At 36.2% G+C, this 26,066-nt stretch overlaps 1 protein-coding gene across 1 annotated transcript in view; it reads right to left on the bottom strand.

Moving 5' to 3' along the window:
* Window positions 1–26,066, bottom strand: part of USH2A (usherin) — a 693,391-nt gene that overhangs the window by 511,135 nt on the left and 156,190 nt on the right. The window contains exons 14-17 of the mRNA XM_077886665.1: window positions 18,810–18,973; window positions 8,037–8,195; window positions 1,737–2,231; window positions 461–730 (exon numbers count right to left, since the gene is read on the bottom strand). Coding sequence (XP_077742791.1) covers window positions 461–730; window positions 1,737–2,231; window positions 8,037–8,195; window positions 18,810–18,973 — 1,088 coding nt within the window. The remainder of the gene's footprint in view (window positions 1–460; window positions 731–1,736; window positions 2,232–8,036; window positions 8,196–18,809; window positions 18,974–26,066) is intronic.

The following is a 26,066-nucleotide window of genomic DNA, read 5'->3' as shown; positions in this document are numbered from 1 at the left end:
ATTCTATCATTAGGTACAATCTAGTACCTACACTATTTGCTTTGGAGAGAGAAATAAAAACAAACTAAGATTTGTGAAATTGGTACAGTTATCTCTTTCATTGAACATAAACTGTGCTGAATTTGGAGCAAGATAGTACATACGGCCAACCCACTTCAGGAATGGAAACCAATTGCTATTTTTGGCAAACGTTCCCCAAAGACTAGAACTATAGTTAAGTTATTTTTCCCCCTTGAAGTAATAGCTCAGGCATTTATTCCCCCCCCCCCTAAAACTTACTGCAAGTGCTTTATGACCTTGAGATATTTACGTAACCAACCAATATATTAAATTTTTCCTTGGCCTGTATAAATGTATAATTCTTGCTTTTCAAAACACACTTCAGTGCTGTTGACTTTCATTTGGGATAGTAATTCCACTTGGGAGTCTTAAAAGTAGAGTTCAAAGCATTTCTCTTCACCTGATTCTCCTGTTCTTTCCGAAGTCCAGGTAGAAGGCACGCTGCCAGCCATGTTCACAGCTAAGACTTGAAACGCATACTCAGTGTATGGCTCCAAGGCAGTGATGGTTGTGGCTGTTTGAGGAGGTTTCAATGCATTTTCATTGGCTGATTCTACAAATGGGTGAGGACTGAGCCAGCCACTGCTCTGAAAGACTCGACTTTCTGCTGAGGTGGTTTCTCCATCAGATCTCAATCTTTTCATGTAGAGTTCATATCTTATAATTATTCCTAGAAAAGTAAAACAGGACCCAAGATGACCCATCAGACAGACAATTTTGGGGGTGGGTTGGGGTTAGGCTAGGTAAAGGTGACAGTTTTGCATTATTTTTCTGACTAGATTACCTGTCCATTTCTTAGTAATCTAGATGATGAGACTTTGATAAAAGACAACAAATTGACAGACAGATGAGTGTATGAAATACTGTGGACAAGCATATTCATGGGAAAAACAAACCATAAATGAAAAATAGCTATAACCTATTCCAGGTAAATTCAATCCCTTTCAGAATGAATGATCATAATTTCTATCGAGAATTGCTTTTGGGAGGAGGATTTGATTATTGCACCTCTAATTTATATACTTTCAAATTTGCAGATTTTAATTTTATTATCTACTTAACACAAGCCCTGTTTACATAAATATTGGAGCATTAAACTTGATTTCTACCTAGTTTTCTCAAGTAACTTAAAAGTCTGATAAAAAGGTTTTGCCATCGTACGTACATGATATTAATTACTAAAAATATATGAATTTCTGTCTGGCCTATATAACCAAGGGTTCAATTGTATGAAGACAAAAAATTAACTTAATGGAGCTAGCTAGCCTATATACATATTTTTTTGTATTATTTTATACCCTTTTCTTGCTTAAAAGAGAAAATTTACTCCTTATGGGTGCCCTAACTTGTGACACCGTCAAATATAATGCATTTTATAAGTGAGTTTCAAATTAGAAACATCGTTTGTGTTGTGACAGATGTCATTAAGAGCAAAGATAATATTAGCCTTTTAAGGGGCAATTTAAATGAATGGAATTTGTTATTAGATTAAAGACATACACTTGTTTTACTAACCAGTACAAATAGTATCTGATATCTTTAGAGATTCTCAATTATTATATCCTATAGTTACAGAGACGAATGCAATTGCCAGATGCTTACTGCACAATTCCAAATGCCTAGATTCTCATACATATTTGGCCTCAGAAAGGGAACTCTAAGCCTGGAATTCCTACCATTTGGCTCCAGTGGGGGAGACCATTCTACACGAAGTTCTGTGGAACTGATCATCCGCACCTCAGGTGGACCCAGCCTTCGGGGAGGTGCCTGGGCTGTCATCACTGTAAGGGGTGAGCTTTGTAAACAGCCCCCACTCGTACATGCCTGTACAGAAAAATGGTACTTGGTGAATGGAGCCAGATTCCAGATGGTAGCAGAAGTCTCATGACCTTCATAAGGAACACATGGCTGGCCACCATCAAAAGGAACACAGGACAAAATATATTTTTCTATAGGACCAGAACGATTTGAAGGTGAATTCCAAGCAAGTGTCACGGAGTCTGAGCTAATAGGAATGATATAACTCAAGTTCAGGTTTCCTTCTGGGACCCCTGGTTTCGTCTTGTAAGTGACAGCTGCACTCCTTGTTGAACCATGCACACTGGCAGTCTCGATGTAATAGGAATATGAAGTATATGGTGACAGGTCAGCATCCGAGAAGTACTGAATACCTGAAATTAAAAGAAAGAAAGGAAAAAATAGTTACATTTCACAAATTGGCAAGGAATCATTTCTAATTGCTTTCCTATTTATATAACTTAATCACAGAAAGTATACAATCTGCTCTTTTGAATGAGAGTATGAAAAAAAAAAAGAGAGAGAGTGTGGTTCATGTATCTAAAACCGAAATAAAGCAAATACTGACTACTTTTATTGCATAAGAAAAGTGCCTCTTGTAATGAAGACTATTTAGAAGGTTGTTTAAACTCTTGTTCTTTATATAATATAGTCTTTCTTATAGAAAATAGAAGAGAAATTTCTGCAATAAAAATAGCTGTTTCTTCTATGTAACCTGTTTACTTGTTAACCGACATTTCACAAAACGAAGGGTTGGCAAATTGCAGGCCATGTTTGTCACCCGGCCGATATCTTGACTGCAACCTTTCCTGAATTTCTGAACCACAGAAACTGTGAAATCATAAATGTTTATTGTTGTTTTAAACTGCTAAATTTTGGAGACATTTGTCAGCATCAATGGAGAATTGATACAAGAGAAGTCTGAGTTTTTCAAAAGATTAAAAAGATAGGGGGGATCCCTGGGTGGCGCAGCGGTTTGGCGCCTGCCTTTGACCCAGGGCGCAATCCTGGAGACCTGGGATCGAATCCCACATCGGGCTCCTGGTGCATGGAGCCTGCTTCTCCCTCTGCCTGTGTCTCTGCCTCTCTCTCTCTCTCTCTCTGTGACTATCATAAATTAAAAAAAAAAAATAAAAAATAAAAAAGATAGGGAATGGGCGTGATTAGGCATGTGCCTGGAATTTCCTGTTCTCTAAGGGGAAAGGAAATGCACTGCAAGACTGTGGCACTCGCAACATGCCAGGTAGTCAAAGGGAAATGTTTACAGGCTCCAGCTCCACTGTCACAGAGTAGGCAACAGAGTAGGTTTGCAACCAAGATGCAATAAACTAATGGTGTATGCAAGCATATATTAAAACATATTTTACGAGACCAATTCTTGGAAAGGTCTTGGGACCTTTTCCAAATCCAATTCTTGGGAAAGGTTTCCTCATAAAGCATATAAAAGTATGGACGTGTTATTTATAATAGGAAATGTTGAGGTAAATTAAAGTGGAATTTAATAGGTCATAATTTTTAATATTAACATTAGACATTAATAGAATTCTAGTATCACATAATTATTTGAAAATATAGTGATGAAGGCCTTGTAGCAACACGGGTAAAAATACAGACTGTAATAGTGCATATAGTTGAATATTATTATGAAAAATAAACTGGAGTGTACAATACTCCAGAAATTTTCCAAAGTGAAGTTAGTCATCATGCTAGAATGCGACAATTGTGATGCTTAAAAAAGATGCTTAAAAAAATTCTTTTAACCCTTCTTAACAAGATATGACACTTTTGTAAGAAAAAGATTTATACCAACAACAAAATAACTTAGACAAATTATTGCACAAACACAGCATGAGATTCTTCTTTGGGGATGCTAATAATAATAACCGTATGCACTGATTAATTTCTTTTTTAAGATTTTATTTATTTATTTGAGAGAGAGAGCATGAGCTGGAGGCAGAGGATGGAGGCAGAGGCAGAGAGAGAGAAGCAGACTCCCCACTGAGCAAGGGGCCTGACACGGGACTTGATCCCAGGACCCTGGGATCACAACCTTAGCTGAAGACAGACTCTTAATCCACTGAGCCACCCAGGTCCCCTGGTACTGATTATTTTTTTCCAAGTATGCTTATCAAACTTATCGAATAACAAAAATATATTCCCATTGATGTCTAATTCTTATCTCTTAGTGAAATTTTCTGTTATAAAGTCAACTGTTACCTTCTGAGAACCTAAGTAATCTGGGAAAATCCAGATTCATATTCTCCTAATTCCTTACCTTTCCTATGATCCAAAATTAAAATGGGTTTAGGGCAGAGGAATGTTGGTATTCAGTTGTGGGTTTTTTTTGTTTGTTTGTTTTGTTTTGTTTTGTTTTTGTTTTTTGTTTTTTTTTAATGCACTGAGCATGCTTAAATGAGGAGTGGGAGACTATTATGAGATTTCAGGTTTTCCTGGATGCAGAAGAAAAAACCTAGACATAATCTCCCATTACATATATATAATACTATATATGTGTATATCATATATATTAGTATATGTATATATCACATGTATGTTAGTAAATAATCGTCTCACATTTTATTTTATTTTTTATACATGTATTTTTTATTGAAGTTCAATTTTCCAACATAGAGTATAACACCCAGTGCTCATCCCGTCAAGTGCCCTCCTCAGTCTTTCCTTCAAACTAGATTTAACATACTAGGAAGCTGGGACCATGTCCTCCTTACTCACCATTGTATTTGTTGCAGAGTACAATCTCAATAAATATTTGTTAAATCAGTCAGTGAAGCTGATGCATAAAATTTACTATGCCTCTTCAGAAAAAGTGGTATCCTCCACTGGAAAAATTTGCCTGTGATATATTGATAGAAGGTGCTAAGGAGTTTCATTCTATCAATTATTCAAGTGACTACTACACTGGTTTTAGTATGGAGTAACAAATGAGAATGATATTAAAGGTAAAAATGAAATCTCAAGGTTCACTCTGATGTATCACTATCTAAAACTCTAAACTGTCTTTAGGCTATGTAAGCAATGGTCAGGTGTACAGGTATTTATCCTCTAGTTTCTCTGTGAAAGGATTTTTTTAGAGTAAACATGTAATGACTAATCCTCTACTCATGACTTCCCAAATGAGAAATGATTTAACTGTGAATTTGGGGAGAAGGGGGGGCAGGAACAGAGCACACTCAGATCAGCCCATTGATTTTTTTCTCTCTTCTAATCTGTCTTTGGACAGGAGAGAGGGTCTATTCTCCAATCTGACTTTTATCAGTAATGAAGATGACTTTTATTTTTCATTTCCATCTTACTGACTCATATGTATAGTTTTTTAGTTCCAAACTCAAGTAGGAAAATATAACATGATTTATTGGCCACTCCCTATAACTGCAATACTATCGAATGAGCGCTATTTCCTATGATAGCTGTTCTCTTCATACCTAGCACGTGGAAAATACCTATGAGCAAACCAGATTGGAGCTCCAGGGGAGATAATATTAGGTGCTAATTATGTACAATTCCCAATGCGCTTACTTGACCTCTATACATTTCTCTATTTTTGATAGCTGGTTACGCACAAGCTTGTGAGGATGTAAATTTTGTTTAGTTTTAAAAACTTTAAAATTATTCCACCCTTATTAGTGTGCTATTACTAGTAACAAATACTTTGCGACCTTTAAAGATGCTAACACACCAGTGTGTCATGATCTTGGGTTGGAAACCACTGTCCTGGAGATTCCCATAGTGCATCAGGCAAGCTAGGAAAAGTTTTTATTCTAACAAGGAATTCTATAATGGTCTCAACCAAATGATCAAACTTTCTCGGAAGACAACACTATTAATTTTCTTTGAAAAGTTCAATGATTCTCCACCTATAATTCCAAATGCCTTTATTTAACCCAAAGATTTGTGTTCATTCGGCTGAATATAAGTACTGTTTCCTTTTCATATTACACATGCTATCCACACACTGGAAATAGAGTAATAAACATGAGGGTATTATTAGAATGATACAAAGTTCTGACAGCGTTAGCCAATTGTTCTTACTGTTCAAATGCCATCATGCAGATAATTTTCACATCATTAATTATAGTGATTGTCAAGAAATGCCAGAAGTGGCATTTTTTTAATGAAAAATAAGGTTTTAGGAAATAATACCTCGTTTAATAGGATTATATAAGTGTCTGATTAGTGAATGAATACACATTTATTATGTAAGAAACTGTTATTTGGATTCTATATTAGTGCAATCATGAATAAGAGCCAGAGTGTTGTATTCTCATGTAATGGTCTATAAAATAGATCACAATATGTTACTATGGAAAACATGCCACTGGAATTGAAGGGTATAATTGAAGTTTAATTTTATTATTGAATTAAGCTGTATGGAAAAGTAGGGTGACTCTAATTCACAATTTCAGAAATAATCCAACCAGTGGCACTGTCATCTTCAAAATCACTTCCAATATTTTTATAACTCTCTCTTCCCCTATCACAAAAGTTTAAGTTTCAGGACACCTGGATCATGCTGATATTTGGAAGAAAATAAACATTCTAGTAGCAGGTTTTTAGGATACTTTGCCAACATGGCAGATGTAGACAGATGTTCATTTCCCTTTGCAATCTGCATCATGAAGTTCAGAGTTGCCATTAACTTCAAAGAAGAGCTGTAATACTGGAGAAACATTTAGAGTTAACAGAAAGTGGACATAATAATGTAGGTGCATGTCAGGCAGGATGAGGTGCAAAAGTGTAACCTACTATATATACAAAATAGAAGTGTGTGCTACGCAAAAGTTTTAAAGCCAATCGCTATGTTAAAACAAGGCATCTTCCTAACCATTTTGAGGAAGATTACAGAACTCCAGTCCCTCTATGGAACCTTACACACTTTTCTTCTAACTAATTAAGTAAGTTAAACTGGAATTTGGAAAATTGGGCATTAAACAAAGAGAACAAAATGGAAACTTGAATTAGAATCACTATTCCAATGTTTTTCAAACTATTTTCTTAAACTAGCTTATAGCCAAACATGACTAGAGGAAAATATCAGAGAAGACAGAGCTGAAAGGATGTAAACATTTCTATTGCTTCGTTTTGACTTTAGGGAAACTATGTAAAACATCTACTCCGATATTTTTCTTAAAGACAATGGACCCCTATAGTTTGATTTCTATAAGCTCCTTTAAAATATTCATAAAAGTTACAGATGCAAAGATAGTCTTCATGGTTTTTTGACATAATTTCTCTTTCAATTTAAATTCATGTTATATTTCTGTGGAAATGGCCATGTATGCATAAAATTACATTGTTTGCATGAAGGCTAGTACTCTGAATCCACTTTTTTAAAAGTCCATTTTTAACCTAAGAAATTTAAAAGCTGAATCCATATAATAGAAATATTTAATAAACCTTCTTTAATTGTTATGCCCAGAAAAAGCTATAGATAAGTTTGTTGTAAGTCTTCCAATATTTCTACATATTTTTGAATTAAAATATAACTCAGATTATTTGTAATACTTTTTATTACATTACACAATGTGTCATGGACACTTTCCATTCATCAACTGTAAACTAAGATATCAGTTTATAGGTAATTACATCCTACTATTTACTTCCAATGTATAAAGATCCCATAATGCCATCTATCACAATTTATTGAAAGATTTTGGATAGCTGAATATTTGCTATATTTTCCCATTACAAATAGTTTAGGCCTGAACATATTTTGTGTCCATTTATGACTGTTCATTTAAGATAAATTTCTTAAAGGAAATTTGCTGAGTCAAATGATACACAAAAGGATATGGTTTTTCATACATTTTAACAACTTCCCACATGAAAAGTGCCAATGAACATACACAGATATTACAGCAGTTTATGCAAACTCTAACTCCTCCACATCCTCAATAAAGCTGGATAGGGTAATTTTTTTTTTTTATCTTTGAGAATTTGATAAGCATTAGGGCTTATCAAACAAGAAGCTTCCCATTTTTATTTCATTGTTTTGAAAATGAGGAGATTGCTCCTGAGACTCATAATTCTTTTTCTGCTTGAAACACTCTCCACTAGGCACAGGAAACCACAACAACATTTATCCTCAGTGTCACAGAAATTAACTAATATATCAATTCCCAGAATATTATATTTTTCTATCACCAAACCTTTAAACTTACTGTATGGGTATTGATCTTCAGTTGTGTAGATTTCAGAACTATCCCTGAATAAACCATAAGTAAGCCAATGGGCATTTGGAGAATCAGGTGGACTCCAGGAGAGATTGATAGCAGAAGAACTTTGAACTTGTCCTCTAGGTGGAGGTTGTTGGGACGGAGCTAAATTACAATGGAGGGAGCATTTATTAGCAAAGGCAATCAATAAGCACACAGGTACACTGAAGATAGCCAGGAAAGAGGTCTTTCTGAATCAGGATTACTTTATCAAGAAGACATGTGGTTTACCAGGACATTAATAAACAGAAAGTACACATCATGAGTTCTCTAAAACAAAGCTTTTTGTCTATACGCATAAAACAATTTTGTAGGTCAATGCAGCTGTCCTAAACATAGTTGGGGAGTGGACCACTAAAGTTTGCATTAAGCACTTCTTCTTCTTCTCCTTCTCCTTCTCCTCCTCCTCCTCCCCCTCCTTCTTCTCCTTCCTCTTCTTCCTCCCCTTCCTTTTCCTCTTCCCTTTCCTCTTTCCCTTCTCCTTATTTCCTTCTCCTTTTTTTTGAGAAAGTATCCAAGAATATATAACACTTATTTTTTACTTAACTAATTTAAAAGTTAACATAAATAAATTATGTTAACATAAATAAGTCTTGATATTTAATTAGTATAATTTTTGGATTTTTAAGCACATTGCCTTGTCTTGCTTCACAGAGCACAGCATAAAAGAAAAAATAATCGTTAATGATACAAATGCCCATGGATGTCATGGATATTAAATAGTCTAAATATTAGCAAAAAATAATTTGAACATAATACTATGTGGATATACCCATACCTGTTAGAGGTGCAATGATTGTTAGAAGTAATATAATTTCTTCTATGAGGCACATAAGAGCATTCATCTCACTATGTTAGTGATATTTTATGTAAGTATACACTACAAAAACATTATCTCTTATCACCGCATATTTTCCTTGGTCTCCCTCTTTTCCTTCATTATGCCCTCCCCCTTGAACATATAAAGGTAAAGGAGAAAATAATGTCTAACTATTTTTTAAGGACAATTAGCCACCAGCTTATTTATTACCTTCTGGCTTACCAAAATGCATAATCCTCCATCTGTTTAAAGAAGCACATCCTAATCAGAATTTTTCATTAAATAAGATATAAAAGGTTTCTGTGTTACCTTACCTTAAAAACCATTAATCTTCTTGTTAAGAAATTTCAAAAAAAATCATGTATAGAGATGAATCAATCAAATAATTATCAATATTTTTATAATGTATTTTGTATTTGCAGTCACCGGGTGATAGGATTTCAGGAGAAGAGAGAAAATACATTTAAATTAAGTAATGTAATAAAGAGCTTCATAAAGAAACTATTTTCAAAAGGGTAGGCAGAGAGTGTAAGAAAACCAAAAGAAATGGAGCAGTACTCTGGGGTATAACAGTAGATCTCCTTTACTATTTATTTTAGAGGTCCTCAAGACCACCCCCAGGTTCAATGATTCTCAGTGAGGATTGCAGGATTCATCCTATAGTCCTACTTATGGCTAAGATTTATTATAGCAAATGAACAGAGTACAATCAACAGAGGGAAAGGTACATGGGTAAGTCCAGGGGAAACCAACCACAAGGTTCCAGTCACACAGGATATCCCTAATTCCCCTGGCAGTGGTTTATGAAAATATGTAAAATGTTGCCAACCAGGGAAGCCCATTAGAAACTCAGTGCCCAGGATTTATATTGGGGGTATTTACATAGACAGCCTCTGTCTGTATGCATAATTCTAGATTCCCAAATCTAGAATTCTAGATTCCCAGAAGGAAAGTAGAGCTAAGCATAAACCATTTGGTTGGACAAAATTTAGGAGACAGTGAGCCACTCTTACCTCTTCTGGGGATGGTGAGAATCCTCACATAGTCCAAGTTCCCAGATGCCGGCCAAAGGCTAACTTTGTAAGCAGGTCTTTCTACAGATAAGTGGTCAGGCCCACTATGTTAGCTTTTTTCTAATACACTTGCCTAGCTTAAAGAGGCATAGCACTCAGGCACAGAAAGGACTGTAGGAAGAGCATCATTTGACAGGAGCTATGACTACTCATGGCAGGATACAGCCAGCTCAAGACCAGTTCAAGACTGCTCCTGCACTACAAGAAGCTGAGGATTAAATATTCCAACTTCCCTTTCTGCCAGCCCTCCAGATGACTGGCAGGCTCCCACTAGTAGCTGAAGCCAACCAAGAGTCAGAGGGCAAGGGGGTCTGCTGATGCAGACCATACCAAATCTTGGGGAACAGAGTGGGGGAAGTATAAAGTAGTAAAGTGAAGTTATCCTGCAGACCAAGCAAAGATTTTCAACTAAGAGCTCTTACTAATTCATCAGTATTCATGATGGATACACTCCACTTTAAAGACATGATATAATCCAATAATAACATTTTAAGAAAGTATTTCAAGAGCACTGAATTTGAAATATACAAAATTCCATATATTATGCATAGGCTTCCTAAAGACAATGTCTCTTATCCTAAGGGAGATGATATTGATGTCGTATTTTTAGAGAAAAAATATTCAAACAAGATATGCTCTCACTCTTCCTCTTTATCTTTTTTCCTTCTTTGGAATTTGCATGGTTCTATTAAAACTCTAACTGCCCATATGCCTAGTTAGACATAGGACAAGAATAGTACCAATCTCAAAGTGACACAGGAAAAAGAGAATCATTTCCAAAGAGGACCTCATATTTTTGAATTCAGGAATTCACCATATGCGACATGGTCATTTGCATTGGTTGAACACTGACAGTGCATTTGATCTGCCAGTGATTTTTAATTTAGGGCTCCACGTCCTGTTGTTCTTGGTGGAACCACAAAGACTCATAAACCGTCTCATTTATAGCACTTTGAAAGAGCCTTGTAATCTATGGCAATTGAACATTTTTCGTGAATATTAGTGACAACATCTAAAACTCTGCATGCTATCAGGAACACAACAGATTTCAGAGTTAAAGCAATCAAAACTGTCCTTCAGACTATTTTCTAAGACAGCAAAATACTTTTGGGATGGTTGAAAGAAAGACACATGTTTCCATCCCATATCAAAGGGTAGAGAAAATGATTTGCATTACTTGAGAATTTCCTTGGCAACATTCACATACACAAATACACAAATAGGCTCTTTCAAATGTTTAAAGCTGATTACTTGTTATGACCATCTCTAATCACAATCTTGTTCAACTTTGCAGTGTAAATGTATGGTGCCTGTATGACCCTGAAAGGAGAAGGCTTAGATGGTTCAATACCACTCAAAGAAATATTATGAAATTCTGGCCATGGGATAGCTTAAACTCATCCTTTTATGTGCAGAAAGGTGAATTCTGAGAAAATAGTCATATATTCATTCATCAAAATTGCCAAGTATGGTCATTGCATATGCCAGACTCTCTTGTATGGAAGGATAATACCATATTGTAACTACATTGATTTGTTTGGGAGCTGTGAGTTTTAATCCCAGCTTCAGCACTTTGGTATTTGCGTGATTGTAGTCAAATTTTGGTTGAACTCTCTGAATCTTTCCTCATCTATAGTAAGGGGAGAATAATGTCTAACTCTCAGGGTTATTTTCAGTATAAAATGAATGTGTGTATCCCTTTTTAATGAAAGGTTCAGAACACTGTGACTATGAAGACAGGTGTTTAGATTTCCTTTGTCTTTTTGTCTTGCCATCCTTTGGGGTTATCCTTGTGTGCATGGTCCCAGATGGATATCCAATATCCAATTCAACAGGAAAGGTAAAAGGAGAGATGGAGGGCATGCCCCATGCCCATGAGAACACAACTCAAGACTCCCACACATCACTTCTGCCCACATCATTTCAACCAGAAATTTGATGACATGGCAATACCTTAACTACAATGGAAGATGTGGCCATGAATCCATGTCTAAGCACTATTAGTATGAAAGAAGTAGAAGACAGTTATTGAGAACAACTTAAAAATATCTTTTATGGATGAAATTTAAAATATCTAGAAAGTTATAAAAACATTTTAAAAGTAAAAGGAAATAGGAGTGCTTCTAATTGTGGCAACATCAAGAGTTTAGTGATATAAAACTGAATGAAATAATCAAAATAACTGTTCTGGAAGCTCTAAATCAAACATAGGCAAATAAAAAGTTGATAACATTTACCTACTCTTGAAAAACTGGTGGGGCTTTGAGTAGTAACAGTAAGAGTCTGTGACCTTTTGGTCAGGGGTTATTCCCATAGTACCAGTTCCGTAGTCAGGTGTGTTAGCTTTAACAGTAGGGCTGACCATAAGCAGTAGCTTTGGTGCATTGGTCACTTGCTTGATTTGGAGTTGGCAGCAGAAATTCATAGCTCTGCTGTCTAAAAGTGGCACAGTCAATTGGGAAGAAGAGAGAAGACTCACAGGTTTTCTAGCCTGAGAATGTGCTCCTAGCTAGGTTAAGTGGTGAATTTACCAGATAGTAAGCCAGGAGATCCTGGGTATAAGAGAGGCATGGGAGGCCTGAGATAAGCTCTCCATAGATTCCTAGCTGGCTATAAAAGTAAGAAAGTATGTGAGGAAACCATTAGAGCCAGGGAAAAGTGAATGCCAAAGAACGGAGAACTAGTTATAACTCTGAAAACATCCTCCACACCATACATGTATTGATCGGCAGAAGCTGTATGGTCTGAAAGTATGTGAGCACAAATACTGCCCAAATCTTTGGCTGATTCAGACACAGCAATGACTCCTAAGAAGTCAGGCTGTAAATAAAAATTAAAATAAAAAAAAAAACTGATTAGATGTCAATAGCTGTACACGGTAGTGGAGAAAGTTTTTCACCATTTAAGTCTATGCAAATTACTAAAAAATATCTAACAACTTAAGTGTTTTCAACATAAACTTATAACACACTCAAAGAAACTAAACTATACTCATAAAAATAGCAGTCAAGAGAAACAGACTCTGAATGATCCCCAATATTGGGTACATCAAAAACTACTTCAATGCAGCTATTATAAATATGTTCTAAGAATTAAAGAAAAATCTGATGATGATACAGTAAAAAAGGAACTTTAATACAGAAATAGAATGTATAAAAACATTAAATTCCAAGCTAAACAAAATAGTTACTGAAATGGAAATTTCCCTTAAAAAGGCCTCAATGACAGATTTGAAAGGAAAGGAGAAAGGATCAGTGAACTTGAAGATAAAGCAAGAAGTAGAGGGGCTTCTGGGTGTCTCATTTGGTTCAGTGTCCAACTCTTGATTTCAGCTCAGCTCACGGTCTCAGAGTGGTGAGGTCAAGCCCTGCATCAGGCTCTGTGCTGGGTATGGAGCCTGCTTAACACTCTCTGTCTCTCTCACTCTTCCTCCCTTGCCCCTCCCCTGCTCACACACATGCTCTGTAAGGAAAAAAATTAATAAAAAGCAATAGGTAGAATATAATGATACAGCAATGATTTAGCCAATACACAGAAAGGAAAAATATAGAACAAAAATGATCACATCCTCAGACACCTATGAGACAATATCGGGTCTGAGACAATATCAGGTGTACCATGCATTGAAACATGTGTCATGGGATCTCCAAAATCAGAAGATAGAGAAAGTGGCAGAAAATATTTGAAGAAATATTGGCTCAAACTTCTCAAATTTGATAGAAAACATTTATCTACATTTCCAACTAGTACATTGAATCCAAGCAGGATACCAAGAGATTCATACTAAACAAATCATAGTCAAACTGCTGAAAGGCAAAAACAAAACTTTTAAAAGAGTAAGAGAAAAATCTATTCCTAGTTGAAGAAAAATATAATTAAAGGCTGGCAGAAACGATGGAGGCCATACGGTAGTAGAATGACATATTCAAAGTCCTAAAAAGCTTTGTTATCAAGAGTTTTATCCAGAAAATGTATTCATCAAAAGGAAGGAAGGAAGGAAGGAAGGAAGGAAGGAAGGAAGGAAGGAGAAGGAACGAACTTGCAAATAATTTTTTAGAAATAGGAGGAGAATACGTTGCTGGCAGACTAGCCCTGCAAGAAATTCTAAAGAAATCCATCAGCCTAAAAGGAAATGACACAGAGAAATAAATTGAATCATGTGAAGGTAAGAAGAACACCAGAAAGGGTAAATATGTGGGTAATCATTAAAGACTCTGTGTATGGGGACGCGTGGGTAGCTCAGCGGTTGAGCATCTGCCTTTGGCTCAGGGCATGATCCTGGAGTTCTGGGATCGAGTCCTACATCGGGCTCCCTGCATGAAGCCTGCTTCTCCCCCTGCCTGTGTCTCTGCCTCTCTCTTTCTGTATCTCTCATGAACAAATAAATAAAATCTTAAAAAAAAAAGACTCTGTGTATGTATGTACATATTCCTATTCTGTTTTCTTCTCTCAAATCATTTTTAAAAACCTTATTACTGTTAAAAGATTTATGTTATTGCAATGTAGGGTTTACTACATACACATACATATACACACACGTACACACATGCACACACACATACACACATTTACATGGTATCATAACTCAAAGATCAGGAAGGAAAGAGAGCTATATAAAGAGTTTACCTGTCATATTTTGCCAGAATTAAGTCAGTACCAACCTGAATTAGACTGTGGCAAACAAAGATGCATATTCTAATTCATAGAGTAATTAGTAATAAAATAACACAAAAGTATGGATTAAAAATCAACTGGGATCCCTGGGTGGCGCAGCGGTTTGGCGCCTGCCTTTGGCCCAGGGCGCGATCCTGGAGACCCGGGATCGAATCCCACATCCAGTGCATGGAGCCTGCTTCTCCCACTGCCTGTGTCTCTGCCTCTCTCTCTCTCTCTCTCTGTGACTATCATAAATAAATAAAAATTAAAAAAAAAGAATTGCCTCAAAGTCAATAACTTTAAAAAAATAAAAAATTAAAAAAAAAAAAAAAAGTCAACAGAATATAGTAAACTGATTTTCAACAAGGTTTGCAAGAACCAAGGGAAAAATAGTCCTTTCAATAAATGGTGTTAGATAAGCCACATTTGAAATGAATGAAACTTGAAACTTAACTTATAACATATATAAAAATTAATTCAAAATGGACCAAAGACCTAAATCTAAAATCAAACTGTAAGACTCTTGTAAGAAAACATAGGGAAAAAAATCTCCATAACCTTGGATTTGGCAATAGTTTCTTAGATATGACACTAAATGTATAAACAATACCAAAAAATAGACAAACTGAAATTTATCAAACTTCATTTATTTTTTAAAGGTTTTATTTATTTATTCATGAGAGAGAGAGAGGCAGAGGCATAGGCAGAGGGAGAAGCAGGCTCCCTGTGGGGAGCCCGATGTGGGACTCGATCCTAGGACGCCGGGATCACAACCTGAGCCAAAGGCAGATGCTCAACCACTGACCTGCCCGGCATCCCAAATTTATCAAATTTTAAATCATCTATGCTTTAAATGACACTATCAAGAAAGTGACAAGAAAACCTGCAGAGTGGGAAAAGACATTTGCAAATCATATATCTAATAAAGGACATGCACCTAGAATATATAAGGAACAATTATAACTCAGTAGTAAAGACAAATAACCCAATTAAAAACGGGCAAATAACTTGAATAGACGTTCTCTAAAGAAGATATACAAATAGCCAATAACCAAGAAAAGATGCTCAATATCACTAATCGTTAGGAAAATGCATATCAAAACTATAATGAGACAGCATCTCATACACATTAGATGGCTACTATAAATAAATAAAAAATAATGTTGGCAAGGATATGGAGAAATTTGAGCCCTTGTGCACTGTCAGTGGGAATTTAAAATAGTAAAGCTGCTGTGGAAAATAGTATGGCAGTTCCTCAACAAAATTAAAAATAGAATTACCATATGATCCAGCAATTCCACTTCTGATTATATGCCCAACAGAACTGAAAACAGAGTCATTGAAAGCAGAGTCTTGAAGAAATGGCTGTACACGCATATTCATAGCGGTATTACTCACATAAGCTGAAACATGAAAGCAACCCCAGTGTCCACCGACAGATTAATGGATAAGCAAAATGTGGTACATGCATACAATGGATTATTATTCAGCCTTACAAGGAAGGGAATTCTGAGATAAGCTACAAAATGGATGACCCTTGAGGACATATGCTAGGTGAAATAAGCCACTTGCAAAAAGGCAAATATTTTATGATTTCATGAGGTTGTTAGATTATTCAAAGTCATAGAGACAGAGAGTAAAATTGTGGTTACATGGGGCTGGGGGCAAATGGGAGATATTACTGTTTAATGGGTATACAGTTTCCATTTCACAAGAAGTAAGGAGTTATGGAGTGCATGGTAGTGACGGTTGCACAGCATTAGGGATATATTTAATACATATTAAACTGTGCATTTACATATATGAACTGTGCATTTAAAAATGGCTAATATGGTAAATTTTATGCCGTATACATATTACCACAGTAAAAATATTTTTTAAAAGGGATCAGCTACAAAAGCCTCTCTGATAAGTAAGGATAAAGAAAAAATATGAGTGATAAAAAGATGGATAAATAACCAAAGATAAACATAGACGTGAGTAGTGCCAAGAAGACTAAAACACAAATGAGCTATGAATTATATACGTATAATATATATACACATATATATTATATATGTATTATATATACACATATATATATGTGTTTTCACATATATGTGAAACATATATATATATATTACGTGAATCATATATATAATATATGTGAAACACCATATATATTAACTAATATATATATGTGTATATATATACACATATATATATTAGTTAAGTTCATGGTTAGAATTTTAGGGCAAATGAAATTTCACTCCATTCACTAGTAAAGCATACAGAAAGCACAATTAATACCTATTTTGTATTACTTCTCTCAAGGAGAATGACTATCGTTTTGAAAGCATGAAACAAATACTGATAGGAAAGAAGTGAATCACGAAATAAGAAAGCAGATTATGAGAGAGGGTCTAACTACTTTATCTGAATTCAATTCTCCAGTACTCTGGAAATTACATGCTCAGATCCCAACTCAAGTCCCCATCCGTAAAAAAAAAGGGGGGTGGAATTACAGATGATGTTGATAACCTATTGCCAGTGGCCTCTAAGGAAGTGGAAAAGATAATAGTTATAATCCTGTGGTTCCCAAACTGTATAGAAGCACACCATGAAACATTCTAATGTTCAAGGAAAACACATGCTTGACATCTGTTGGACACAGAGGAAAATACCAGCCCGAGGTAGTTCACAGTTTCAACAATAGATAGCACTACATTCCTTTCAATAACATCATATCTTTGTGAAGCTGGTTGTTCCGGCTGTTGCTAGGATAAAAGGCAAGTACCATGTAAAATTCAAGGTGGAACAGCAAGGAAAGCAGGCTCTCTTCAAACTCCTGCCACAGCCAGCATTTCCTATGCCCCCTATCCACTCCCTTCTACTGTAAGTGTATCCATCACTTCTGCTGACTATGTTTCAAGCTTCTTCAAAGTCAGGAATCTTGTCTAATTTTTTTTTAATGAATTACCTCTGTTATTACTGAGCTTCCAATTTTGCACAGTGTTTTACAAATTTTGTGAAACACATACCCAACACAGCAGCAGCAACAACCACCGCAAGTAGTTGAACAAATGTGTTTAACACCAATGATCACAATTTTAAAAAGGAGATTTAAATATGTGTGTGTGTGTGTGTGTGTGTATGAAAGAACAATTATGAATATACATGTTTTTTAACTATTTAAAATTGGAAGCATTTGGAAGGACAAGAAGGCTTAGCCCAGGGAAAGAAAGATGTAACATAAAACTAAATGTCTACTACCACTAAGAAATGTAGGCCAGGTAGTCAATGAACCTAACTGTCCAGTTTTGCCTGAGGTAGAGTTCCTAGACTGTGTCTTAGGTGTAAGAATAGTTAGAAAAAAAGTGGAGCAGATGTTAATATTTTTACACAAAATTTGTGGCAGAACCAATCAGAAATCACTAGGATTCAGTATATTCTATGTAAGATTCTCACAAAATGATGATCTACAACTGACATCCAAAGCTATATGTTGGAATTCCTGTTGCACAGAAGTCACTCAATTCTATAGTTAATCAATGAATAACAAATATTAATTAAATACTCACTGAAATCCAGATTTATGTTTAGACTATAGTTACACAGAAAGGCAATTATGATAGTCCTTTGCCAAAGAAACATAAATGCTTACAATTTGACTTATACTAACATCCAGAGAGACAAAATAAAACATAGGATACTGAAGATAAACTACACGGTACAAAATCTGAATATGTCTTGTTTTTTTTTTAATTTTTTTTTTAATTTTTATTTATTTATGATAGTCACACAGAGAGAAAGAGAGAGAGGCAGAGACACAGGCAGAGGGAGAAGCAGGCTCCATGCACCGGGAGCCCGATGTGGGATTCGATCCCGGGTTTCCAGGATCACGCCCTGGGCCAAAGGCAGGCGCCAAACCGCTGCACCACCCAGGGATCCCATGAATATGTCTTGTTAATCATTAGCTACACTCTGCCTTCAACCGCCTCAAAATCCAGTACAGTTGCTGTGGAACCTGATTGTTTTCTTACTTATTTCTCTTATTTTTCCCGTTTTTCTCCTAAATTCTCCACACTGGGCCTAAGCCTTTCTGATGGGTTCTCAATGGAGAAAGAAAGTAACAAGACACTTTTCCCTGCATGATGCTTCATCTACCAGTACAGGCCAGAGTTGACTTACTTTTGCTGCAGCCCAGTGGATTGCTCACATCCAAATGGCTTGCCCTGGGAACACAAGTATCACACTTGGAGCCAGTGACAAATCGTTTACAGAAACACTGGCCCGTGACCAAGTGACAGGTTTCATTCAAGGCTCCTGAGAGATGACAATTGCAAGGCTGACATCTAAAAACAAGACAAATAAACCATCAAAGAGAATAATGTTTTGATTAATAATTCATAGTATAAGTTAGGACTATCAATAACTGTGAAATAAGATGATCTGTTTTAGCCAATATATCGAAAAGAATACTTGAGCTAAACAAATAAACAAACACAACATCAAACAAGACAGAAAAACAATCTTGAACAAAATGTTGCTCATGATAAAATCTCTATGCAGCCTTCCCTTTGTAAACTAATTAATAGCACAAGAAAGTATTATATTGCTTTTTTCGTGTCACGATACATCTTATGGATTATTTTGAATGCCAGTTGTTCAATTAAGAATACAGTAGATTTTTTTTAAAAAAAGCAATTCTTCTGACAGCTAAAAATCTAGATTATGTACCCATAAATCATCTTTCCAAGTATCTATCAAATTTTGAAGAACACTGGGTGTGATAACCATGGATCTCCATAAAAATCTCAAAATTCTATATTTAGTTTTATAAAGACTATTACTAAGAAAAGAGTTTGAAGAAGACATGTTCCAGTACTGTCGATGCCCTTAATATAGGTTATATTTCATTTTCTGTTTTATGCACTAAACTCATTTATCCAGAATGGTTGTAGAATAGAGCATTACCCTGATTTATGAAAAGATGTTAATGATACAAATATAATGAGATAACTTCATTCCAACTTAAATTTCTTGGACCTAAAGTTGCTTGTAAAAAAAAAAAAAAAAAAATCACTGTCCTGGAATTTTGCCTGCCAGGACAAACCTGCTTCCTCTGGGTAAATTATTCAAATTCTTAGTGTATGCCAATGTCATTGATCAGGATAAGCAATCTTGGCACCATGAAGTATCAGAGAGGCAAAAACAGCACATGGAAAAAGACAACTCACTTGTAAACAGGAACTTTCCATGCGCTACATTTAAAACAACATTAAATGGATTCACCTCTATTCTCTAATAAAGATGTTGGATGGAGTTTCTTTATCCCCCTGCAACTTCTACAGCATGATCTCTCGGGTAATCATTCAACACCCTTAAAAAGGCTGATAAAAGCTACGGACTGCTAAATAAGCTGCAAATTTGTTTTATGGACTAATATCACCTTGGGAATAAATAAAGTACAGTTTCTCTTGAAAACCACAGTACTGTAGTTTGCCCTTTTTTATGTCACGATAAAAGGACATTTTCCCCCTACAAACAACTATATTAAGTCCTTTATGAATAGACATGCCTCAGAACTCCATTTCAAATAGATGTTTTATTTAGGCTACTTAAGTATCAGAGCTGAAGAAAATTATGCATTGAAATTAAAATGGAATTATAGAAGCAACAAAATATTTGATTTGCTCTTAATTTCATTATATGCCATTACTTAGAGTATATTGTTTGTAGGCTTTTAATGTAATATTGGTAAGCGTAAACAATAAGAGGCAAGCTTCTCCCAAGGCACATATATATCACTACACTACTCATGAATAAGTGTCTCTTGAGTATTTCAGTTTTTATTACCATTCACTCATGAGACAATCACACTTATTTTACATACAGTACATTTAGAGTAATAGTTTCCAGTGTATAACATAATTCCTTTCCTTGATGTAGTTCTATTTTCTTCCAGCTAGCTGCCACATGCTTAACTCCAAGTCAGCTCCGTCAATATCCATGGGATATTAAGTTCTGAATCCAAATGGAATAAATAAATCGCTTCTTAGGAAAGCATGCAATATTTTGAGTAATTAAATGTGACTATTCCTGGTTTTATAGTCTCTTATTCCAGCTGTTGTTCTATCTAACTTATCTGACTTGTTATAATTGTTAGACTTCAGTGACAGAGAATTTTACCTGAATGAAGTTCATAGGAGACTTTTCAGAATATTACAGTTTGTTTCTAATTCAAAGGACTAGGGATGATTTTGTAATTAAGGCCTAAGTAAAATAATTCCCATAAATTTCTCAGCCACTCAAATATAATTTTAAACATTTCCAAGACTCCTTAGCAAATAAGCTACAACTTTGATGTCATTTTATAAGTTATTCCTTCTCAAGAGCACCTCCTAAATGAAATATATTTCACGTTTATTAAAATAAAATTATACATAATAAAGGAGAAGACATTTTAAGCTTAGAAAGAGAAACACCAAACTAAGATGAATTGTGATATTGATTTTGTCAGGATAAATGGTTTTTGTAATATTAATATAAAGAAACCTTTATTACACTGACTCTCCTGGTACAGCCAGAGCTTCTCCCGCAATCTGTTTAAAATCTTCATTTTTCATCCTTATGGGAAAACCTCACTTGCTAAATGGATTTCATAAAGAGTAATCTGTCAAGATTTATATAGATAAACAATTTGTGATGTTTATTGACCAGTTCATTATGGTAAACAAAACAGGAGTAAAGCATCGCTAATCTCTGCCAGCACTCTGCTATTATAGTTCTGTTTGGGCCCCTTTGTAGCTCAGTGTTTACTGAGTACAATGGAAAAGAAGTTAATTTGCTTCTGTCTCTTAAATCACACATCTCATATATTTTCCTTTCCAGGAACTTAGTCCAGTTGTGCAATTATAAGTAAGAGAAAGAGCTATCCTACTTATTATTATTGCAAAACATCACTATTAATGAAGGAGTGTGTTTCAATGATGCATTTCATTGTCAGAAGCTTCATCATCTGCAGGAGGTCTAAGGATATGTTCCAGAATATACATCACTTTATTGACATTTCTCTTTCAACACCTCTCTTCTATTTGGGACCTCAACTCATGAGTACCATCAAATGTATTTAAATACACGGATTGACATAAATGATATTCACTGAGGTCCAATTATGTTTCAGGACCATAAGAGACACTGAGGATATAAGAAGGGATAAGATAGAATTGTCCCTGTCTTCAAGGAACTCAAAGTGTAGTGAGGAATATAAAATACAGCATTAATAAAGATGTATATAGACTATTTGATAGTTGAAAGACAACTATCCAGTCTGGTGGCAGGGAATGGCACAGCCATTCCCAAGGGGAGATGCCCAGGTGGCTCAGTCAGTTGAGTGCCCGACTCTTGATTTCGGCTCAGGTCATGATCTCAGGGTCCTGAGATTGAGCCTTGCGTCAGGCTCTGTCCTCATCACAGAGTCTGTTTGTCCCTCTTCCTTCATCTGCTTGTGTTTTCTCTCTCTCTCTCTCTCTCTTTCTCTCTCTCTCTCTCTCTAAAACAAATAAATAAAATCTTTAAAAAGGAAAAGGGAAAAAAAAAGGAATCTTGAGAGTGCCTGGGTAACTCAGTTGGTTAAGTGTCTGAGTCTTGATTTTGGTTCACGTCATGATCTCGGGGTCCCGGGATTAAGGCCCGCATCAGGCTCTGCGCTCAGTGGGAACTCTACTTGAGGATTCTTTCTCTCCCTCTACCCCTCCCTGCCTCAAATAAATAACTAAATCTTAAAGAAGGAGGAGGAGGAGGAGGAGGAGGGAAAGGAAGAGGAAGAGGAAGAGGAGGAGGAATCTTGGAGAAGATGGTTGGGCTGAATATGAAAAGCTGAGCAGGAATATGCCAGGCAAGTCAGAAGGGGAGAAAACAAACATCAGGAGAAGGTATGAAAGTATAATCAATTCAAAATTTTTGGATAAAAATTCAGAATAGGGAGGAGTAACAGAGCCAACCAAGCAGGATAGGTAAGCAAGGGCAAGATATTGCTAGATTAGGTGAAATGGTGACAATGGTGAGGGCAATGGTGAGGGACAATGGGAAGGAGAGGGATAGATTTACTTATGTTGAGTAAGTAAAATCAGTACTATGAGGTAGACAAATTGAAAAGAGAAACAAAGAAGGACATGAAGTTACCTCCAGTTTTCTAATTTACTGACAGGTAGGTGATGGGGACAACCGTTCAACCTAAAGAATGGATGAGGAAGAAATCTCAAATTGCTGAGGGAATTTAGACAAGGATTATTAATTATTATTAATGAATAAAAAAGAAAGAGGCTTTAAGGTGAATTGGAGAAATTGGACCAAGAGTGTTCTCTCATTAGTCACTAGCACAAAGACTAACACACAGTAAAGTTCAGTAAATATTGTTGACTGAACGAATGAATGACTATAGCACTAAGAAAGCTTTAGACTCAGAATAGGACATCACAGATAAATCAAATGTGACATGTAGCTCTGAGGACAATTTAGCTCTTTTGAGCCCTTTATGATCAGCTTAGCTGTCCCTCTAGCTAACCTCTCCCTCCAGGGAAAGGACCGCTTTCTGCAAGATTGGCCTCTGCTGTGACACCCTTAGGCCAGAAGAATTCTCAGTTCAGTCCTCTTGTTGAGGATCTCGTGAGAGCTACAGTGCCTTAGAGAGGAGTTTGGTTTCCCCTTGGTTAAGATTATATTTCCTCTCTGCAGTAGAAAAGCCTCTCACTGAGGTTCTTAGGTTTCTTTTTGTCACAGCCTATGAAGAGCATTGGATTCTGTTAGAGCTGGAATTAGAATTATAGGAGAGGGATTTGGGGTTTAGGGATTCTACTTGTGTGAACTGAAATCCAGACACATTGGCTTATTGGAGAGGAAGTGAGAATGGTATCATCTCATCTAGAAGGGAGGAGTTAAGGGTGCCCAGTTCACCCTCTCTAGCAAAGCCTTCCCAGGCACAGATAGAGACTCATCAGGATTAAATCTGCACAATGACTCTCTTGCAACAATGACATCTGAGTCCAGAGAGGTGGCATTCCTGGTCATTTAGAGAAGGGGTTGTTTAGCAAGATTCTGCACCTGAGATCCTTACCACTTTCCCCCTTTTTGACACCCCACCTAATCCCACAGACTGGTCACCAAATATTTAAAAGAAATAAAATCTCAGAAAAGTCACGATATTAACAATATCACATGTCTACATCTAGAAGAAACCCTCGTCACTTTCCTTAACCTCCACATTATAGTAACATAATAACTTTGAGGTGTGATTCGAATTCTTCAGGTAGAAGAGAGATTATACTTATTCTCTATGGTCCCAGAAAGCAGAAGTAAAACTAGGCTAAAGAAATTACAGGGATGAAATGATCTTTCTCAGAATTAGAGTGGTCTGAAACACACATGAGTTGTTTCATGAGGCAGAGAGGTTCTCTTTAGTTCCATGTTTTCAAGCAGAAGCTGAGTAACCAGTTATTCTGAAAAGGTGTACAGGGCAGAGTCTAACCAAAATTACTTTAAGGTTCTTTCCAAGTCTAAAAAGTTATGATTTTATTATGCTTAGTGAAAATAAGTAATGTGCCCAAGGTGACAGTGAATCTGGTTACAGGGTTAGCAATCTTTATGTATAAAGGAACAGGCAGTAAATATTTTAAGCTTTTTGGGCCATCAGGCCATTTCGGGCCTCTGTTGCTATAGCAGTATGAATGCAATCATAGATAATATATGAAGAATGAATATTGCTGTGTTCTAATAAAACTTTATACCCACAAACAAATGGAAGGTCAGATCTGGCCTGCAGGCCATAGTTGGCTGAACTCTAGTACAGTAGGTTGAATTATGACTGTTCAACAATGTCCGAGTCTTAATATTTGGAACTTGTGAATATGTTACATCTTACTTGGCAAAAGGAATTTGTAGATGGTATTAGGTTAAGAATTCTGAGATTGGAGAAATTATTCCAGATTACCCAAAAGTTCCCAGTGTAATCACAAGGAAGAGGCAGGAAGGTGAGAGTCAGAGTGAAAAGTTGGAAGAACCTAAGCAGAGGTCAGAAAAGAGAGAAAATATGACTCTGCTGGTTTTGAACATGAAGATGGAGCCATGAGCTAAGGAATGTAGGTGGCCTCTCAAACTGGAAAAAGCAAAGAAATGGATTTTCTCCCAGAGTAGTCAAAAGAAACATGGGCCTGCTGACCCCTTTGAGTTTAGCCCAGAAAAAGTTAATTTGGGACCTCTGACCTCCAGAACTGTGAGAGAATAGATTCACATTGTTTTACGCTACTACATTTGTAGTAATTTATTATAGTAGTAATAGGAAACTAATATGCCTGGTCAAGTGGAGAAGTCATAACTGGAACCCAGATATCCTGATGCCCAACACTGAGCTAATTCTATTACATCACACTATGCTACTAATTTATAAAAACAAGTATTTCTTAGAGAATAATAAAGAATCTATATGAAAGAAGAATACACTGTGTGGTGATCATGGAAGATTGTAAAAATGATCACAATTCTTCCCCCCTCTCTTTATGCAGGCCCTTTAAACCAACTACACAATTCCATTATCCAAAAGCAGAATCTATTTTTCCACTCCTGAATATGGGCTGGTTTGTGACTTGCTTTGAGCAATAGACTAAGACCATGGTAACAATGTGATGGTCTTGAGTGCAGGCCTCAAGGGTCCTGGCACACTTCTGCTCTCTCTCAGGGAACTCTGTCACTACTTTGTGGTATGGCTAGATTGCTAGACGACGAGAGGTTTATGGCCCTTTTACATCCCATCACCCCAGATAATAGCCAGCTGTTTAACGAAGAGTCACTGTGGAGCATGAATCTGAGGCACTTTCCCCAATATTCCTACTCTACACCATGCACAGATATAAGTTGACAAGTATATTATCTGCTTTCATTTGAAGTCATTGATCTGGTTCTCAAAGAAAGACCAATTGAGATCAACTGGTAATATGCACGTGAAATGATTAACAGACCAGATCTATAATTCAGTGTTCAAATGGAGAATGTTTACAGAAAACCCAAAAATAATGTGGTCATAGAAGAATTTTACTTTATTGTATATTTTAGGAGTCTAAGCCTTTAGATTCTCTGGCCAGTCCAGATTCCAATTTCCTACTATCTTAAAAAATTACAGTTCAGGGCATGTCAGCTGGTAGGAGACCACTAGTGATACTTTTAGTTCCTAGCTCCTTAAGGCTTAAGAAAGACAAAATACAACTAATTAATACAGAGAGAAGAAGTCACTGGAGGATAAACTTTATGGGACTGTGATGTGTGGGTGGTATGTTAGAGAAACAGTGGTACACCAGATGAACTAGAACAGGCTTGGCCATGGGAAGGAGGAACTGTACTTACAGGTCAAGTTGAGGACAGCACCAGGATATACAGTGTGTCAAATATGGGTCT

Source organism: Canis aureus, chromosome 38 (genome assembly GCF_053574225.1).
Source record: "Canis aureus isolate CA01 chromosome 38, VMU_Caureus_v.1.0, whole genome shotgun sequence".
Lineage (NCBI taxonomy): Eukaryota > Metazoa > Chordata > Mammalia > Carnivora > Canidae > Canis > Canis aureus.
Note: the sequence above shows the minus strand (reverse complement) of the source record. Positions and strands in the feature narration are given on the sequence as shown.